Here is a 21,532-nt window from a genome sequence, read left to right as displayed (position 1 = left end):
TGGCTGTGCCCTGTTTTTCCCCAGTTTGAAAAACATGTCAGCCCCTGATAGGCTTGCCTTAGGCAACATGGCCTCAGGGATAGCCCTGAGGGCGTCATTATTGACCATTCAGATTCCAGGGTGCCTTTTAGCCCACAGGCCAGTAGCTGGGTGGGTCCACACAGGACCATGGATTTCCACCATGTGGGTCCCCCCTTGCTTTGATGAGCAAATGTCTGTGTATGTGTGTTTGTGTGTCTGTGTGTGTGTGTGTGTCTGTGTGTGTGTGTGTGTGTGTGTTTGTGTGTGTGTTCTCCCACACTAATCTTTACCTCACTGTAAGTAAATGCTTCATCTTTGTCACCATGCATAATTGATCTGACACTTCATTAGCAGGCCATGGTAGTGTGTTGGAGACGTTGACGTTCTCAAGGGCACTTGGCAGGCTTCGGTGGCTCATGCAATGCCCGAATCTAACACCGCTAATCTACACAACATTTAGCCATTCATGTGGAGTCCTTGCTAATGTTCTACCTCATAAGCTCTCTTTCCAGGCTTTCCAAAGAACATAATGCCACTCTGCCACAAATGGCACAGATAGCCCAGTGAGAGACACAAAGGGTTCTGACACCAGCTATCAGGTTACACAGTGTTCAATGACGCTTTGAAGGTCATCTTTTTGGAAATCATAAATTTGTGGCAATAGCAACAGAATAATGCTTAACTTATATTCACCCAATAAGTGTGACTTTACCTTAGCCTGGCTAACGTCAGACCTCATCTCATTGAGATGGGGTCTGGGAACTAGACATTCATTTTCTTGTATTTGAAACGTGGTTTACGAATGCCCAAAGCCGTTTATTGGGCACTACGAATGTCTATCAAATGCGTTTGTACGTAACTCATAACGGCTTCGGTGTGTCGTCATCGTCTTGCTGCCCTCCCTCCATTCTGTGATTGGTTCCTTTGTTGAGGTGAAAACGAACTCCATGGAATCCAGGCTGCCTAGCAGCGTGAATTAAATTGCGCGCGTAAGGCAACATGGGAAAACCCAGGCTAACTTTACCTGGCTTTGGAGATTCTTTTCCATTTCCATTCTGTGAGAGTTTGAATAGAAACATTTTTACTGGCTGATGTATGCATAATTAATGTTATAAAACATATTTTATATTATAGCAGATTATTAGCTGTTTTATTGATAGATAACAGAAAGACATGACATTGCAAAATTTCTCTTTATGGATGATGTCTTGGTATAACCTTGATATAACCATTATGTTATACTGAACCATACTTATTTTTTGACATCGTCGATGGCTAAATAATGACCTCCAAAAGGCCCTGAGGACTGATGCAGAATTCAGTCATCTACCTCAGAAGTATTCAGGTCAGAGTCGACATCCTTTATTTGGAAAAGCCATGTGCATGAGATCCATTCTCTCTACTGGGGCTAAAATAACTATGTTGAGTGTCAGGGCATCTGAAAGGAACAGGAATATCTGAATTTTCTAAGTGATTTTGTTTCAAATTCTGGTTAACCTTAACTACAAACAACCACGTCATTTCTGACACAGAGGTCAAACACTATCAGTAACAGGGGTGTAACGGTACTGTTAAATTACGGTTCTGTGTGTACCTCGGTTTTGAAGTCATGGTTCTGTTCATTTTCGGAATGGTAGGCCTGTAGGTACTGCAAGCCTAAAACTCACTGAAAATATTGCTGATGCACAACGGGACTAGCATTTTGAAAAGGTGTCATATTTTTTGACGTTAATTGACTAAACTGACGTATGGTCAGCCACTTCAAAGTCAAAGTCAAAGTCTGCTTTATTGTCAATTTCTTCACATGTCAAGACATACAAAGAGATCGAAATTACGTTTCCCACTATCCCACGGTGGAGACAAGACATTTTACCAATTAGGTCCACAGACAAAAACATAACATTCAATTAAACAATATAAAAAGTAAATAAGAAGGCACATACAGTAAAGAAATAAGAGTCGCAAAAAAATGGGTTGAAATTGTGCAATTGTGCATACAGTAGACAGTCAATATAATAATAGTGCAAAAGTCAGGCCAATAAATGGCTGAGGTAGTTCTGTTTGACCTAAGTATGCAAGTGGCATAGTGGTGCAAGTTATGTAAGAGCAGCAGAAGTGTGTTCAGAAGTGTTTTCAGGACACAGGACAACAACAACAAGTTGCAAAGTGTGCAAGTGTACAAGTGGAGTAGTGCAAGTGGAGTAGTGCAAGGCAGCCATTGTGGGTCCAAAAGTCCAGGATGTTATGTGGCTGAGGGTGGAGGGGGGAGAGAGTTCAGCATCCTAACAGCCTGGTGTATGAAGCTGTTGGTGAGTCTGGTGGTGCGGGAGCGCAGGCTTCTGTACCTCTTCCCAGAGGGCAGTGGATCGAACAAATTGTGAGCGGGGTGACTTGCATCACTCACAATTGTGGTCGCCTTGCGGGTGAGGTGGGTGGTGTAAATGTCCTTCAGGGAGGGGAGTGAAGCACCAATAATCCTTCCAGCTGTGTTAACTATGCGCTGCAGGGCTTTCCTGTTGTATTCAGTGCAGCTTCCGCCCCACACAGCGATACAGCTGGAGATGATGCTCTCAATGGTGCCTCGGTAGAATGTGGTCATGATGGCTGGTGGAGCACTTGCTCGCCTGAATTTCCGCAGGAAGTACAGGCGGCGCTGAGCTTTCTTCGCCAGTGATGCAGTGTTGGTGGTCCAGGAGAGGTCTTCACTGATGTGCACCCCCAGGAATTTGGTGCTGCTCACTCTCTCCACCACAGCACCGTCGATGGTCAGTGGCAGGTGTTGGGTGTGACCTCTCCGGAAGTCAACAACAATCTCCTTGGTCTTGCTGACGTTCAGCAGGAGGTTGTTGTCCCCTGCACCATGTGGTCAGAAGGTCGACCTCCATCCTGTATTGAGTCTCGTCGCCCTTGGTGATGAGACCCACCAGAGTTGTGTCGTCAGCAAATTTCACAATGTGGTTGTTGCTGTAGGTTGCAGTGCAGTCATGCGTCAGCAGGGTGAAGAGCACGAGGTGAAGAGGACTGAGCACGCAGCCTTGGGGGGCCCCCGTGCTCAGTGTGATGCTGCTTGAGATATTGTTGCCAACACGTACTACTTGAGGCCACTGACAGAGGAAGTCCAGTAGCCAGTTGCAGAGGTAGGTAGTGAGCCCCAGTTTGTCAAGTTTGCAGATGAGTTGTTGTGGTATTATGGTGTTGAATGCAGAACTGAAGTCTATAAACAGCAATCTCACAGATTGCATCCATGTTTGGTGGAGGGCAGAGCAGATTGCTTAATATGTTTGTGTGGGAACTCGAATTTGAAACATGGTCCACATGCAAAAAAGCCTGTTGATAAAGACAGCATTTGGTACAATCTACTCACATCTGTATTGAATGTCCTGTACCTCAACGGTTTGGTGGACCTTTACACCCCTTATAAGTAATTTAACTTAAGGGACAGAATGCAAAAGTAAATAACAATAGAAAACCAATATGTGTAGTCTTTGAGCCTGAGTGGTTGGTTAATACTATCTGATGGGTAAACAAACTAACAAACATGCCCAAATCAAGTTAATCTTTCTCTGTGTTACCTAATCTCAATCAATAGTCTATCCATCTGTTGGAATTGTAGTCAGTTATTTGGTCTATTTTTTTACATGAAGACTAGATTGACTTTTAAAGTTCATTGCTTTGTGTCTGTCACCAAGTCCACTTGGAGGTAGAGCTGGCCGGGTGGCCATAAACAGTTTCTGTGTTTCAGTGACATTTATCAAGGAAGTGGCTTGTGGACTGTCACCCACTGCCTACTCATGGGGAATTCATAAATCACCTGCAGTGTCACGTCAGCCTGTAGCTGTGCAGCTCTGAATCTTGTATGAAATAGCAAGGGCTAAAAAAGTTGAACTTTACAGAAATATCACATCCTGACAGACACAACCAGGGGCGTTTATTAATCTGTTACTTAGTGATTATCTTGTCCAAGGAAGGCTGCAAAGTTTCACCTGCTGTATCGACTCTGAAAGAGCACGTCGACCTTGCGGAATTATAAGCTCACAGCGCTTGTCAGTTTGATGACATTCGGTCAGCGAATGTATTGCAAGTCGCCAGCCAGTCTCCACATCAGCCAGTGGAGACCATTGATGTACGTCATTCAGTGTGCCAGGGGTGAGTTAGTCTTCACCATTTGAGCCAAACATTCTCTGGTGTGCTGTTGACAAAGGCTAAGGTTGACTGTTGACTGCCCTGTGCCTGTGTACGTCTGCATGTGTAGCATCTCCCTTAGTCACTGGCAGTAACATATTTGGCAGTAACACCTAGTACAAACACACACACACACACACACACACACACACACACACACACAGACACACACCTTTTCCTATCCCCACTAAATTCCCAGCAGATTGCACAGGTTAATCAAATGGCAGGAAGAGTCCAGGGAGAAGGGGAAAGGAGGAGAAATGGCAGCCGGGGGGGGGGGGGGGGGGGCGCAAGCTGCTGATAGTTCCCCTCAGGGAGCAAAGAATAATAAATTGTCAAAAAGTGTGACATTTCATATTGAATTTTCCTGAAGGCTTGGGTGTGTGTGTATGTGTGTATTTTAAAGGAACATGCTGACTTTTTGGGACTTATTCCCTATATTTACTCACAAGACGATTTGGGGCTTATTCCCCATATTCCCAGATAAGTTGATACATACCCTTCTAGTTACCTGGCCTGACGCACCCACCGCTAGCCTAGCTTAGCACAGGTGCCTCGAAGTGTCCGGCTTCAACAGCCTACACCTCCCAACAGTGACAAAATAATTCCAACATGTTCCTATTTCCATGATATGAAATGAATAGTTACAACGTGTACAAATAAGAATGTCAAATGAGACACAGCCATTTTGTAAGCTTATACATCCTTTAAACATAGACCAGGTGTGTGTGTGTGTGTGTGACAGAGAGTTCGAGGGAGTTATGTGGTTTGAAGGTGGATGATGTCTCTGAAAGCTGATAACAGAGAAGGTGGAGTGGTAAAAGTGACAGGTGGCTGATGACTGACTGGCTAGGAGCCCCACATCACATCAACACACACATTTCTCATTTCCCCGTTTTTCCACCACTGTGAACATCAGAACGTTCCCCTTGACTGAGGCCTTATTTCATCCCACCTCCTTATCATGTCTCTCCAAAGATCACATTTGCCATGAAAGAACCTGCTGCTTCCTGGTGCTCCTTATTGCACCATATTTGCACCCTATTATACGGCTCTTCACAATGCTAGTAGAACTCTCTATTGATTTGAATGGGATTTCCCAAAATTTTACGGTCAAATATATTCATGTAATTACCACCGCTGAAACATATAATGACCGCTGTCAATGGGAACGGGTTTTGTGCTTCTGATTCACGTCTTTCATATGACTCCGCAAGTAGTGTGGTCACTTCTTGCTAATGCGTCAGGACCCGGTTCGCCCCGTCTGGACTTATTTTCCCGATAATGAACGGCGTTCCATACATTATCCCTTACACATTTCATAGATCTATCTGATCCATATTTTACTACATAATCACACTATTCTGCAATGCGTTTCCTGTTAAACGTGTCAAACTGCTGGACAGCAGCTGCATGTGCTGTCAGAGCCCTAATGGAGCTGTCATCTCATCACGCAGGCCACAGCCACAGCTGTTAGTGAGCTTTTCAGGTAGGCACGCACGTCCCTCTGGCTCCTCTGCTTCTATTGTTTTAAACATAGACTGTATATATAGAACTGGACAGTGTGCCGTCTGTTAAGAGTGATGCGAGCGCTAGTCCAGAGCCCCCTGGTGGCTGATTGCAGTACAATGCGTAACTCCACCCATCTCCATGTATTTCAATGGCCAAGTAGCCAACTTTCCGTGTCACTTTTCTCACCTAAAACTATTTTTGCATCTACAACATTTTATTCGAAAAAATAGTATTTTTCTTTTCTTGCTGAATTATTTTTTTTGTTTGTTATTTTTGTTAACGCTGGCACATTAACATAACAGGTTGATACATTGCTTTATCACATCATAACTGTACTGACTGTCTAGTGTTAGTAATCCCCATGTACAGTCAATGGTTACTCCATATTGAGATGGCATACATTAAGATTGAGATATTTGAAAACAGCAAATACTAATAAAACCGAGTAAATCATGCATCGACTGTTACGGGAGCTGTGTGCTAATCATCACTTAAACGACTACCGTTGACGGTAACGTTAATGTAGCTGCTAACGTTAGCATGTAATTCGCTGTCCGTATTTCTGTTGTTAGCTCATTAGTATTCACCATACTAAATTGTCACAGTCTATAATCAACATAATAAGCCCTCTTAGACGTATTTAAGAACAACAATAGACAAAAAACGTTTCAGTTGATACGCAACACTTACCAGACAAGAACAAACCGAAGATTGTTATTTGTACTGTTTAGCTAACTCACAGCCGCAAAATTCATCCAGCCAGCTAGCCTTCGGCGCCGAGTCGACCTCATTATCGACCTGCGTTGTGGAAATTAGAAGGGGGCGGGTTTCACTCGACAAGGGGCGTGTTTAACTCGCTGAGTGGGTGTGCCTGACCGCGACTCCTCTTCACTGCGCATGCTTCAACTTCTGCTGCGCAGCCGCACTTCAAATTGGTTGCAAATTTTCCAAGATGGCGTCGCCTCGGCGGCTTCAATTCCATAGAACACTGCTCAATGCAACCACACTGTCCAGTTCTATATATACAGTCTATGGTTTTAAATAAGATCACCAAAGTGGGGGGGTGTCATCCTGACAGCTCCATTTTACACCCTTCTCTCCTCTCCTCATGCCTGTTGCAGTATTAATAAAGATCCATGTGTAGGTTGAGGAGGGGATGTGTGTGTGTGTGTGTGTGTGTGTGTTGGGGGGGGGGGGGGCGGGCTCGAATTGGAAATGGAGGAGAGAGAGGTAGTGAGCAGAAGTTACATCACGCTCCCCCTCCCCCGCACTTTTCATATCTTGTGCCCCGTATCCAACCCCAGGGGTATCACAGATTCTCGCTCCCCCTGTGTTGCTGTGTAATGAGACCATTCCCAACCCCAGTGTGATCTCTAATGGCACCACTGCGGCTGTAGAAACAGCTACCAGAAATGGAACATTCCCTCTTTATCACAGCATCGATTTCTTCCTCTCCCTTCCTCTTCCTCACACTCACACTTAAATACAGAAGTCGTTTGTTGTTGTAGTTGTTGTTGTAGTTGTAGTTGTATAGTTGCGATGGGGTTACACGATAGTATGACAACCGTGGAGAGGTGGGTGTTGGTAGTGGGCGCATGCTGGTCTTTCTTTGAGCCATTTGTTTCTGGAGCAGAGGGGCGAGTCGATCAATGTGTTTTTAAGTGATTAATGATTCTTCGGGGCTACCCGTTGTTTCCTAATTGGATTGCTTTATCAGCATGTCCAGTCAAGATGAGACCGAGCTAGCCAGTGTTCGCCCACCCTCAAGGCCTACCGCTGAATAGCCCTTTGACTACACAGCAAAAATCCATTAGTTTAATAAACAGAGGCCTTGAATTGTGTGTGTGTGTGTGTGTGTTTGTGTGTGTACTTGAGACAAGCATGAAAAGCATGAACATTCAATTTGCATGTTTAACCGTGTTTATTGGTGTGTGTGTGCGCACGTCATGACAGAATAGTAGACCTCATAGTGAAAGACATATCAAACCATTTTCCACCCTGGAGTGATATTGTGAAGACCTGGTGCATGCTACTGGTCCATGGGTTTGCATATGTATTGTACTGCATTCTTAATATTTGTGTCCCTGTACCATTTTCTTCATGTGGACATAAATAAATGGTTAATATGTGTGTGTATGTATTTAAGATGTATGAATATGCTTGTCCACATGTCATTGGACTTGTATAATCCCCAAAACAGAAGCGATCCCCATTAAAATTCCTCTTTTTTTTAAAGTGACACTCACAGCACAGCCTTCATGTCAATTGACACTTGACTTGTCACGTTTACGTTTGTCCTTCATAACAACCAAATTCGACCAAGTGCTTTCAGCTTCTCCACTGTACCCAAAGTAACAGGAATTGCAATCCACCTCTGTGCATTCAGCTCTATCCTCCACTGGAGTCAATACATAATGACCCATGGAGTCAATACAGAAGGGTCCATGTAAGAGAGCTATAATGATTGGAGTCCAGTTCTGAATTAGGCTTCTAGCTTTTCTTCTTTCGGCTGCAAGCTAAATTAATTCCTTGATGTCTTAAACCACCTCTGCGATACTCTCCTGAAAGGATTAATGTGACACAATTGAGTTTAATCAGAAGGCTGTTCCACAATTACCTTGCTGGGCTGGCCGGTCTCTCCTTTCGTTCTTTCCTCCATATGGGTCTATGGAAAGAAATGGTAGATTTCAGTAGCAAGCTTCTGCTGTTGCCATCACCAGTGTAAATGTGTGCGTGCAGATTAATGACACTAATGTTTATGCTGTGGAAGCAAGGTCACTTTATTAACATGCCCCTCATTCAAACATTCCACCCATAATTCCCCTGAACGTCATCTCCTGTAGATAGAATTTAGGAATGGCTGCCAGATCAACCATCAAATCTACTGTACAACCAGGTAACTTTTGTATCATGACAGTATCATGAGGTGCTTACCTCTGAGTTCTAGATTTGTATTCAGCTCTTCTTGCTTGTTTTGTTTGTAAGTCTGTAACTTACGTTTGCTTCAGTTTGTAAGTCTGTAACTTACGTAATGTTGGATGATGCTAGATGAGTCTGTATGTGGGGCGCCACCACTTGGCACGCACATTATGTTTGTGACAGCACGTGACAGTGTTAATCCATTCTCCAGCAAATGAATATTGCATGCACCTCATGATACGGTCATGTTTATAATTGCCTCACATTGTCACAACGACTAAGATTACAGTGACTCCAGCATCTCTGTTGTTCCTCCTACACCACCTCATTGGCCTTAGTAGAACTATTCTCATATGTGGATTGGGTTGTCCTTAGATGAACTGCAGTTGGTCATAACCACTCCTTTGAGTATAGGATCTCCATGTTGTTATTGGAATGGAATGAAATGGAAGTGATTTATGATCACAGTTGATGCTAAATAAACACTAGCAGGGGCTGCTGCATTAACAGTTTGTTGTATTTGTTGTCGGTTCAGTTTTTTTTTGTAGTTCATTCCCTCACTTTTACCTGAACTAGATCAGTGTTATCATTAAGAGTTTTGGTGTTCATCAGCACTTTTTAAATTGGACTGGGACAGCAAGCACAAGGGAGGGAACTGAAATGGAACCGACTAAACTGTAGAGATGACTCCCCCCCCCCATCCTCAGCTTGTTTATGTGTATTTCTGTACTTAATGTGCTGAGGCCCAGAAACCAATAGAGAATGCTTTGGGCATCTCCTGACTCTCTGCTTATATGACCAATAAACAGGAGGAGATACTAGCCTGGGGGAAAGGAGTGTGAGCTCTCCTCCTCCTCCTCCTGCTCCTCTTCTTCCTCCTCCTCCTGCTCCTCCTCTTCCTCCTCCTTCTGCTCTCTAACTCCTACTGCTCCTCTTCCTCCTCCTCCTCCTGCTCCTCTTCCTCCTCCTTCTGCTCTCTAACTCCTCCTGCTCCTCTTCCTCCTCTTCTTCCTCCTCCTTCTGCTCTCTAACTCCTCCTGCTCCTCTTCCTCCTTTTCTTCCTCCTCCTTCTGCTCTCTAACTCCTCCTGCTCCTCTTCCTCCTCTTCTTCCTCCTCCTTCTGCTCTCTAACTCCTCCTGCTCCTCTTCCTCCTCCTCTTCCTCCCCCTTCTGCTTAGTTTCCCTCTGGTAGATAATCTCACAGCTCTGTGTAAGTGGGAATACTGATGTCATTAAAGAGCACTTGGGAATGGGCACTTGGGAATGGACACTTCTTCAACCCGAGCACCCAGATGAGATTAAAGTGCCAGCCTGACCGCGTAGCATCTTGCAGCAGCACAGATACAATAGCTTTGCAATAGCGGTACATTGGTTGTGGTGGTTCAGCACTGATTCCTTGGCTCACTGCCCAGTCTCCAGTACAGTAGTGAGTCATCCACTGGTTTTACCTCAAGGCAGAAATCGACAATCTTACTATTGTGGTGTTATTTGTTTTTGGGAGGGAAGAATGCAGCACTGTTACTTACAGTAGACATTTTAACACGTTTGTCAAATTGTAGATACATTTACAGGATACAAATAACTCCATTTGGCTAAATGGTACAAAATATGACCGCTGCTCAGTCTTGCACATTCTCTCCACAACAAATAAATCACGCTTGTCAATTTGTCTCCATCTCCTATTCCAGCCCCTACTTTTAACAACTTTTGTGTATGTAAATGAGGGGTTTATAGTGTGTGTTTGTTTTTGTGTGTGTGCTACTCTGTGTGTGTGTGTGTGTGTGTGTGCGTGTATGTGTGTGTTTGTTCGCTTGTGAGTGTGTTCGCTTGTGTATGTGGGGTAAGTGAGTGTGTTTGCCTGTGTATGTGTGTGCGTGTGTGTTTGTGTGTGTGTGCATGCGTGTTTGTGTGTGTGTGTGTGTATGTTTGTATGTGCGTGTGCCTGCTTGCCTGCATGTGTGTGTGTGTGTGTTTATGTGTGTGTGTTGTTTATGTGTATGTGTTTAGGTGTGAGAGCGTTTGTGTGTGTGTGTCTGTGTGTGTGTGTGCATGTGCATGTGTACTGCGTGTGCCTGTGTCTTTAGTGTGTGTGTGTGTGTCTGTGTGTGTTTGTGTGTGTATGTGTGTGCGTGTGCCTGTCTGTGTGTGTGTGTGTGTGTAGGTGATATGGCCCCCATAAACGGAATTCAATTGGCATGCATTCAGAGGGTGTCATAATGATCCAATGATCCTACTCTTCAAACTTCAGCCAGAGATACCTGTGATTGCAATGGCTTGTTTTTGCTTTTTAGAGACTCAGCTGTGTTCTAACACAGCTACCCTACCACCTAGGGTCTTACATGCATGTTGTTAACTTCTGATAACTTTGCCTGTGTAACAAATTTTAATTTTCAAATCTCCATGATTGACCCCAGGGATCAAGCTAAAGTTTTCCGTAAAAGCCCACTTCATGCCCACTAAGTTTCATGCACCCCAGGGCCCGCATCAACCTAGCCCATAACTAGCCTGGATGCCAGCCGGACTTAGCTCCGCCCACAACATTTGAGGTCGGGAAGTCTGGCCTGGACTTGTTCCATTGTGGAGCATCTATGCTCGAACTAGAGCTGTTTGGACCAATCAAATTCGGCTTTACGATGATGGACAGGTAAGCAATAGTGCCTCGTCTATCACGTCATCTGAGCACGCTTAGGTTGATTTTGTTTGCAACAACATCGCTGTGGCTAGAAGCTAGATAGATGGCTTCTAAGACCCCATATGGAAAAATGCAAATTTGGAAAATTATTTCCATGAGGTTTTATCACTGAAAACGATTATTTCTGAAAACTTCGGCCGAAGTTGATAGGTGGGAAAACTCCAGTTTCACTTTCATCAAGTGAAAACAGCTTGTTTGCATTGTGACATGTTCCCTCGTTTGTTTGAAATCTCTGTTCTTTTCAATTCTTAAATAACCAGAAACAAACCTTGCAAATAAGTAGCAAATAATCTAGCAATATCCTGCTACGTAATTCGTTGTCTTAGATTTCGTTATCTTAAAAAAGACCAGAAATGTTAAGGCATTTGTGGATAAGAAGGATGGTTAGTGTGTTCTTCCTACAGCTCACGGTAAGCTGTTTTGTTGCTCTACTTGGTTAAGTCTATCCAATTTAGTGCAGAGGTATTCCCCCCTGTATCGGTTGAAACACGACCCATAGTTACGTCCCAATGGAGACATATAAGTCCCATATTCTGACTAGAATCTGAGTATGACAACATCAGGCTAGCCCATAGGGGTTATGCAGTATAGGAGATGGAGTCAAACTGACAAGCGTGATTCATTTTTGTGCAGAGAATGTGCAGGACTGGGTGGTGGTCATATTTTGTACCGCTCTGCTTTACATTTAGTTTATATGGTGGTGCACAAGATCTGTATTTACAGACAGAAATGTGCAGTCATATGTTGCATAAGTTATGTGTTTGAATATTCATTTTTCTGACGCTCGATTTTTGAAGGGTGAAGGTATTTTTGAAGGAAGACAAGCCAAAAGTGGGTGTGTGCGTAGACACTTGAATGATTGCATGGTTGAATAGCTTCTAATGAGACTCAGATTGCCATTGTTCGAGAGGAAATCATCTATGCATTATCCTTCATTATTTCAGCTTCTGCCTCCTGGCAGGTCGGTCCAGCTCATCAGTGCCCAGAATATCTTTTGCTGGAAAGACTATCGAAGTCTGCCGGAGACTCGCTCTTGCTCCTAATGCAGATTCAAGTGTTCATCATTCCAGACCATCCGTGGCTAGCGCAGACTCAGCCCTGACATTCCAAGAGCACTTTTGCATTTTTGCATGTGGAATCCCGGGCCAGGTCTTTTCTGTTTCATATCACGTCACCCCATGCACTTGATGCACCTCAGCACCCACACACACTTGCAGACACACACTCACACACAGACACTTGCAGACACACACACACACACACACACACTTGCAGACACACACTCACACTCACACACACAAACACACACACGCACACACATACAAACACACAGCCAAGGCCCATCGGATTTGGAGGAAGTGGCTGCTGCTAATGCACTCGGTACTGAAGCAGAAATTCCAGTCTTAGACCCTGGCTCGCTCGCTTCATCAGACACAGTCTCTTTCTGTCTGTCTTTGTCTTTCTCTCTCTCTGTCTGTCTGTCTCTTTCTCTATGTCTCTCTCTGTCTTTGTCTCTTTCTCTCTCTTAGTGTGTATGTATGTGTCTGTGTGTGTGTGTGTGTGTGTGTGTGTGTGTGTGTGTGTGTAGAGCATCATGCACCGTCAACAATACTGAGGCGGTGGACTCGTCTGCTGTAGGGGAGAGTCAGCACTCTTTTGTCTTTTGTGCACTGCTGACTCATGTGTCTGACATCATCGATCCTGAAGTTTCAGGTCAACGACTCAGGTTCTATCCCCCCGCCCCCCCCCCCCCCCCCCGAAGATGACCTGTGGCTTTCTACTGCTGCTCTCTGCTGCAGAGACAACACGCAGATGACGTACAAACTGTTGTTTGTTTAGACTTTGTTGACCTGTAGGATTTGTTTCCCTTATTCATTGCGGTATTCTCTACCCAGTGTCCTCTCCGTTCATTTAACTTAATTCATTTTCTTTTGAAAATAGAAAACCAGACACTCATTGTTTGTTGTTTGTTGACCCTTTTTGTTATTGCTTTTCTTGGGAGCTTGGAGTTTTCTTAAGATTGACTCGCTGTTTTGTCAGTGCCTGGTCCGTCCAAACATTTCTCGGAGCCTCTGAAACAGCTGCCTCTCATATATTACTCAATCTCTCACTCACTCATTCATTCACTCTCTTTCTCTCTCTCTCACTCACTCACTCATTTACTAACTCACTTATTCACTCACTCTCTCATTCATTCTCATAACTCACTCACCTACTCACTCTCATTCACTCTCTCACACGCACACACACACACAGTTTGGTTGCCCCCCTTCTCCCTGTCATTTGTCTGGTGTATTGTGTTCTCACTTGGCTACCTGTGAGCATCACGTTGGCACCGGGCAGATAGAGTGGGGGTCCAGAGCGTTGATTGAGCCGCCACGGCCTCCCCTGGAGAGACCCAGCCACGGCCTCCGCTGGAGAGACCCAGCCACGGCCTCCGCTGGAGAGACCCAGCTGCGGGCATTCAGAAGTGTCTGTGGCAAGCCACCAGAGTGTTTAGTGTGGATGTACAAAGGTAGCCCACAGCTCCGACCTGATCTGTGGTTAAAACAGACACACGCGCACACGCACACACACGCAGAGGCATTCATAATTATCAACTGTTGTGAGTCCAGGTCTTGGAGCGTGTGTCCTTGCTGAATGAGATAGGATTGCGCTGAGCGTCCTCGTGTGCCCAGTTCTTCTCAAGCTGGACAGAAACAAGTCCAGTCCTCAGAGAAATGCAGGGATAGGAGCAGGCTCCAATCAGTCTCTTTTTAGGACCCAACTAATTACATAACTAATCAAAAGACAGAAGAAAAAGGCCACACTTTGCATAAGTTAATAGTTTTAACACAGAGCTCACAACACACAAAGAAATGCGCGCACACGCACCACACATAAACAAACACACACACACACACACACACACAGACACACCCATCCACACACATGCCCCTGCACACACCCACATACACGCGCTTGCCACAAATTGAAATTGTGTGTTGAGTGTACAGAGAGCAAACAGACATGACGTCTGAAGGACACTGAGTGGAGTTAGAGGTTACAGGTCAAAGTTCCACCGGTTAGGTTCCTGCTCTGTTTAAACGTGGGCCCCACTACAGCCTCAGGGTAAAAGCATGATCACCTCCAGCCTGTAACGGTTAGGTGAAGGCCCCTCCGTGTGTCTCTCATGGCTCCTCCCAGGTCCGCTTGCTAAGGGTAGCTTGACTGTGACCTTCTGTGAGCGTTTGAGGTCATTACCTTCTGCAGTGCGACCTATAGGGTAATGACAGTGGAGAGAGAGAGAGAACAGTCCTTTTCTCCACTGCTGAATGAGAGTGTTAAATTCTGCCCAATATGTTTGCCTATCTTCAAGTCCTGGCAGAAAGCTGGGAGGAGAGCCAATTCAATTCAACTCACGACACTTGTGGTTTTGTATGCCACGGTAATTAGGAAGGCCCTTTCCATCTGATCACCTTTCACTGTGAGAAAAAGAGACGAATAAAATGCTTATTGAAATTGAGTCAGCAGTATCTTCTTCAGAAAATGTTGCCCATGTTATGTTTATCTGTGACTGAAACTTTTTGTTCAAATGTGTTTTCCTACCAGTACAAACTATATAAACACATTGATTGATTGTCAAAAGAAAACCAGTGATGAGCATTCATACAATATACTATGTGCAATTGAAATATTAACCAGTTAGGATCAGACATAGGACAGATGTACTCAGTAAATTACAAAAATTACTACAGTAACTGCAATGTACTTTTACGTGTACCAATATTGGTACATGTCATTAGAAGATGAAATGGGGGTCAAGGTGAAGGCTAATAATGTTACATATAGACCTACTAACATGATGATTAATGTAATAAGGACACTATATATCAAATGGGACCAAAGCGAGTAATACAGAATTTTGACAGAACTCTTCTTCTCATAATCTTTTTGTTAACTGACTCTCTCACTCTTTCACTCTCTCTCTCTCTCTGCTGGGAGGAACCAGGAGTCCAGGTGGAACTTCTTGTTTGCGTTCCTGGCAGTGCCGGCTGTGCTGCAACTGTGTGTGCTGCCCTTCCTGCCCGAGAGCCCTCGCTTCCTACTGATGGAGAGACGCGACGAAGCCAGAGCAGAGAAAGGTAAGGGGGATGTGGTCAAAACAAAAACTCCAGGCACACTCAGGTGTGAGAGACACTGCAGGATTATTCACAACGCCGGGGATTATACATGTCTGTTTCATGGTCGTAATACAAATCACATGGGTCATTCTTAATTGATCATACAATGGTCTTGTCTAAAGCTCACCATACATGCAGACATACAACAATACATGTATACTTCTCGGACATAGCATGTGAAGTCAGGTAATAGATACACTATAGGTCAATACAATGCATACTGTACATACTTCAGAATTTTCTTGTCATGGTATGTTCCTCCACAGGATATTCCTAAAATTAGTGCCCAGCCAGAGTACCCCTAACTTGTGACAAAAGGGGTCGCATGACCTTTATTAGAAAGTCGTGACATGGAGAGAGCAAATGACAAAGCAAAGTTGATGCACTGAATAGAATCTATGGATAAGCACACACATAGTATGGACCCTTTCAACAAGGTAAACACAAACAATGCTTGAACATTCTATTTGATATTCTACTTCCTCTGCATTAAGATAACATATGGAATGTTAAAAAGGAAGTCTTGTGGGGCCAACTATGATGCTGATAATGGAACTCTCCTGAAAGGGTCCATATGAAAATGCAATGTTAATCACCTCTATGTATACAATATCCTCAGCCTCACTTTAAACTCACCGAAAGGTACATGGTCATTTAACTTTGTTTAATGAGACAGAAGACCAATTTGCTAATAATGTTTTGGAGTCTTTTATTACTGCCATTCTGTTAGAGAGTTTCCTCTAAAATTACTGAAGAGAAGTCCCAGTTGTGAGCTCTGTTCTCGCATTTTTTGCTGAGTGTTTTTATTTACACTCAGACAGCGTTTTTGCCCTTAGGGCTTCATCATGTCCTTTAGAGAAAAACAAAGCACTCTAAAAAGAGAACCCTGAGTGTGCAGACTTCTTTTCAGTAGTTTTTCTCTCTTGTTCACCCTGTTCTACACCTGGGATGTTGTTCACCCTGTTCTACACCCGGGATGTTGTTCACCCTGTTCTACACCCGGGATTTTCATGTTGATCTTTTCCTTTTCCCGGCAAACAAGGCAGGACAGCCACCCATGATGTTGTGGTTTTGCGTCAGCTTCTGTCATGTTACAGAATTATGGATTAACGTCTGATTTAATTACTATTCCTAATGATGTTCATATTCATTGTGTTCTGTCACCTCGTCATCTTTGTAATCATCATCATCATCATCGTCATCATCATCTTCATTGTTTTTATCTTCATCATATCCACTTTCCTTGCTCCATGGCTAACAGGCCACAGATATCGCCTGATGAAAGTGCATGTAGCAGCCACGAGCATCGCCTGATGAAAGACGGCTCACAAGAGAGCGTTGAGCATCTTGGCCTCTCACCCTTCTCACTCCCCTTTCTCTGTCCTTTGAAGTGACTTTATGATTCACACAGATACCAGGCCCTGAGCACATGCACACACTTCTTTTGTGAGGCAGTCATATTTGTTGAGGAATCCCGAGGGGCTGGGGGCGACGGCTAAAAGCTTTGAGGAGGGGGTTTTGAACTTTATGGATTTGTTTTCAAAGCTTCAGTTAAAAAAGGGCCCTTGATGACAGAATGGGGTTAAGCAGCTAAAGGCAGAAAGACTCTTTTACTGACATTATCTTTTACTGACATCAGATCATGGTGCAGCCATCTCAATTATAACTCTGAATTACACATCAAAAACATGTGTAGTTCACTCTGCTTTAGGATGGCCACACACACACACACACATATAATTCTGTTATCAGTCTTAAGGGGGTTAATGATGGTGTATGGTGACAGATAAGATGCCTGCCTCGTGCCAAGGCATCCAGTAGATGGCATGTCTTTTTCTTCTAAACCATAGCCACGGCATGATGTTAAAAGAGCAAAACCTATTTCTCTCCGTCAGTCGATCGCCTTTTGCACATGAAAGGTTGCTTTTGTCTTTTTATAGTCTCACTCTACTCATTCATGCACTCTTTGGTCTCAATGACTTAGAATGTTGAAAAGACTGATTCAATTATTTCTGAGACTGGAAGCAAAACATGCGGTTGGATGTAAAGAGAGGAAGGAGCTGAGGGAAATTATTACACCTGATTTACCTTGTTGAAGCAGCATGAAACTACAGAAGGCAGAGGAAAGGGGAAAAAAGATAAGCTGACCGATAAAGACGGAATGTGGTAAAAAAAGAAGTGTCCAACCTAATTTACGTTACACTTTGTGTAATGCCTTAGAATGTAATATAATTTGCATGGACATTAAAGGACTTAAGGATTAAAGGAGGAGATTTAGCTTAACCCTGATATTCATTTTCAATGTCCTGATGATATCTCTCCAATATCATATGACTATCTTTTTTTGAACAGTCTTCTAAAATTAACAACATAGGTGGAACTTGTACAATCAACCTGAATTTGATCAGTTTTGAGCAAAAGGAATCCATAGCAATATTTAGAATGTTTGCTATAACACCATTTAACATAAAAGTTTTACATAGAGCGTGTTTACATGCACTTCAGTATCCTGGTTATTATTGGGATTTTAAAGTATCCCGGTTTTGTGTTTGCACATGTAAACATCATATCCAGAATTCAGAAACCCGGATAAGCCATTATCCCGGTTTTGAGTATCCCGGTTATGCTAGGCGGAGTACTCCGAAAGAAACCGGGATACTGTTCCATGTATACACCTTATCCCGGTTTCTGACTGCAGCTGGCTATATGCGCAGGCGCAGTTTCGGACATAACTAGTGAACAGCTGCAGTAGTAACATTGCCGACGTAAATACAATTTAAAACCATGGCGCCGGCAAAATCGACCCACTTAATGACTGATGCGGAGCCAGATCCGCAACACAGCATTATAGCAGAGCCCGTCTCTGATTATAGTGAAGAAGTGCTAAGGCCACTAAACTCAAAGTGGTCCCATTTTCACAGGTAAATTATCACTACAATTAGGCTAATGACTGTTAAAGGGGAAATCCGGCCATTTATAACCCCAAAATAGTTTTCCTTAGGGTCACCCCGTGTTGGGGGCAGGAAAAAACCCGAAAAAAATTGATTCGACCAGGCCGGAGATCAGCCCTGGCTGCCAGCGCTTTGAAATGAGCTATAACGCTAGCTACGGGGGCAAGCGATTTAGCTGCATTTTGGGCCTCTAAACACACTCAAAAAAACATTCCAAGACCTATGGAACACGAGTTGCTCGTTTAAAGGGACACCAGGGAAGCCTGATGCTTTTTCTCTACGAAACTCCCCCTCGCTAGGTCTGAAGCTCTTTTCCTTTTCTTTGCGTCTTCCGTCAAGGGTTTTCGCTGCTTCTTCGCCAGCTCTGCCATTATACACACGTTTGCAACAATCTCTAGCGTTTCGTTAGCCTGCCTCTGTGCTGTAAACTGATCCTGCTTCGGTCGGCGGGTAGGATACACCGAACTTGCAAGTGGGATAATCTTCCTAAAGGCAGTAGGGGCGTGCGAGAGAGCCTTCATTCGCCCCGTAATGAGTCATTTAACCATATACCGACTTACGAAGATGATTAATTAACACGAAAACGTTGCCTGGTGTCCCTTTAACTCAAATAGTGCGGAGTAACATTATAAACTTTGTGTTTTTGCGTGGAGTCACTCACCTCAGATTAGGCTACCCCATTGACATATCTAGCCTAGTGCAGAGCCGACGCTCTCACAGCCATAGCCACAGAAACGAAAACTTTTTCTTTGGTGTTTTCATTGTTTGCAAAAAGAAACGATCGAGCAGTGCAGTCGTCATGTCCATTATATCGCCATGAAGCTGTCATGTCCATATTTATGACTATGTAATAGCAATGATTGCTTCAGTAGCCATAAGCTACAGCTATATTAACAGTAAGCTAGTATCTCCTATTCCTGTGGTATGTACATCGTCAGGAGATTTGAATTCAGGACAGTGGAAGAGTGATTGGTTGTATAAATCCTCTTTCTCAAAATGATACTGCACACGGTAATATTTCTCACGCAACACATCTAACGGAGTTTGCAGATCAAGGTGAAGTGCAACCAGCCACAACTGCAATGTATCTAATTCCTTCAATGGTAGTAGCCGGTGAAAGCTGAACCCATTTTTCTCATTTGGTTTTCACAATTGGAAAGGCAAACACGAACAATTTCCCCAGTTATATATGCTACACAGGCGTCTTCCTCTTTCAAAACTCTTCTTCAATCTCACTCTGATGAGAGACTTCCAGTCGCCTGCAAACACTCATCATTAACACAACTGTACTGAGACAGCGCAATTTTTATTTTCCCTGTAGCAGGTTCAGCTGTCACAGGTTAATGTAATAGGCTAATCTTAATGTCCGAAATAGTCATAACTATGGACATGACGACTGCACTGCTCGATCGTTCACGAGAATAGGAGAGACTAGCTTTAACATGTTAACATCTACACACCTATGGCTACTGAAAAATGTAAGTTTCATTGATCAAATGTTATTTTGAAGTATTAAAAAACGTCGTTGTTTTAGAATTGTCGAATTGTTGTTTAGGGGCTTTTACGATAGCCTATCTGCTAACATGCAAAGTAACTTTATATGCTAACGCTTGAGACTGTGCCAGTAGACCTTTATTGTTGGTAACCGGGATACAAGTACTGACCATGTAAACAGGAATATGAATATCCAGGTTTCTCTGTGATCATGTAAACACCGTATCCCGAATAAGATCCAAACCGGGAGAAGCATAATGACCGGGATACTGAAGTGCATGTAAACAAGCTCATAGACTAAGCTTATATAATTAAGCATAATAACCGGGATACTGAAGTGCATGTAAACACGCTCATAGACTAAGCTTATATAATTTTCTCATGTCCAACAAACTTGGAGGTTGATGTTTTTGTGCTTGCTACTAGAAAAGTAGGCTGCTATAGAATGGCACTCAAATTTGGACTTCCAACTTGGGAACCCAGGGCAAATCTATCTGCCCTAACCTTTTGGAACCCAGGGCAAATCTATCTGCCCTAACCTTTTGGAACTGAGGCATTTCAAGATGGAAATCCTTGCTGTCAGACAGTATTAAAAAAAGCCAGTAAAAAAGTCTGGAACAATTTGGTCCGCCACAGTTTGATGGTCTTGGTTCGTTCAATTTAAGAAGGCAATTAAGTGGGTTCATTTATGCGTCTGCATAAGGATGAGTCCAGTCTTTTGTATTCTCTTTATGAGTGCTGTTTTATGCTCTTTGCGTTTGACACAAAATCGGTCACAAATGTGCACAATTTGTGCACATTTTATAGTATTTATGGCACTCTATGGTATATACAATTGTGCTCATAAGTTTACATACCCTGTACATACACATGCTATCTTTGGAAATTGATCTTAATGCCTTAATTTAAAAAAATAACCTTTAAAAACACCAATAGTGAGATATGGTGAAGGGTATGTAATGATATGGGGCTTTAAGGAAATACCCCCACATCATCACATAGCCTTCACCATATCTCACAAATTAGATACTTTCCATAAGATCATCTCTCAATGCAAATGAAACCAGCTATTAGGCTAACTGAAATAAAACCATGCCAATCTCTAGGTATTGTGAAGGATATGTGATAATGTGGGGCTATTTTAATTCCAAAGGCCAAGGGGACTTTATCAGGATGCATAGTATCCTGGATCCATGAAATAACTGGCCTTTAAAAATAAAAATCTGCCTGCCTCTATGGGAATTTAACATAGGGGTATATGTATACTTATGAGCCTCTGAATTTTAAGGAATAACATTTATTTATTTACGATACATTATTCATTCACAAAGAAAATTGGTGTCCTTAAAGGTAGGATTTTTTCCTCATTTTTTTTAAATTAAGGCATTAAAATCAATTTCCAAAAGATGACTTTTTATTCCTCTTTTTAGTTAACTTTAGCATGTGTATGTACAGCGTATGTAAACTTATGAACACAACTGTACACACTATATACTCTATATATATGACCTAAGAAAGACTGTGGACACCTCCTTGTCATTAAGGACATGATTTGTTGTCTAGAAGCACTAAAGTCCAGGCACTCTCACTAGTCCACC

At 43.3% G+C, this 21,532-nt stretch overlaps 1 protein-coding gene across 3 annotated transcripts in view; it reads left to right on the top strand.

The window, feature by feature from the left end:
* The window catches only part of slc2a9l2 (solute carrier family 2 member 9, like 2), a 168,653-nt gene that overhangs the window by 51,532 nt on the left and 95,589 nt on the right, over window positions 1-21,532 (top strand). For all 3 annotated transcript variants that reach the window (XM_042075284.1, XM_042075285.1, XM_042075283.1), the window contains exon 7: window positions 15,318-15,450. In XM_042075284.1, coding sequence (XP_041931218.1) covers window positions 15,318-15,450 — 133 coding nt within the window. The remainder of the gene's footprint in view (window positions 1-15,317; window positions 15,451-21,532) is intronic.

Source organism: Alosa sapidissima, chromosome 20 (assembly GCF_018492685.1).
Source record: "Alosa sapidissima isolate fAloSap1 chromosome 20, fAloSap1.pri, whole genome shotgun sequence".
Taxonomy (NCBI): domain Eukaryota; kingdom Metazoa; phylum Chordata; class Actinopteri; order Clupeiformes; family Clupeidae; genus Alosa; species Alosa sapidissima.
Note: the sequence above shows the minus strand (reverse complement) of the source record. Positions and strands in the feature narration are given on the sequence as shown.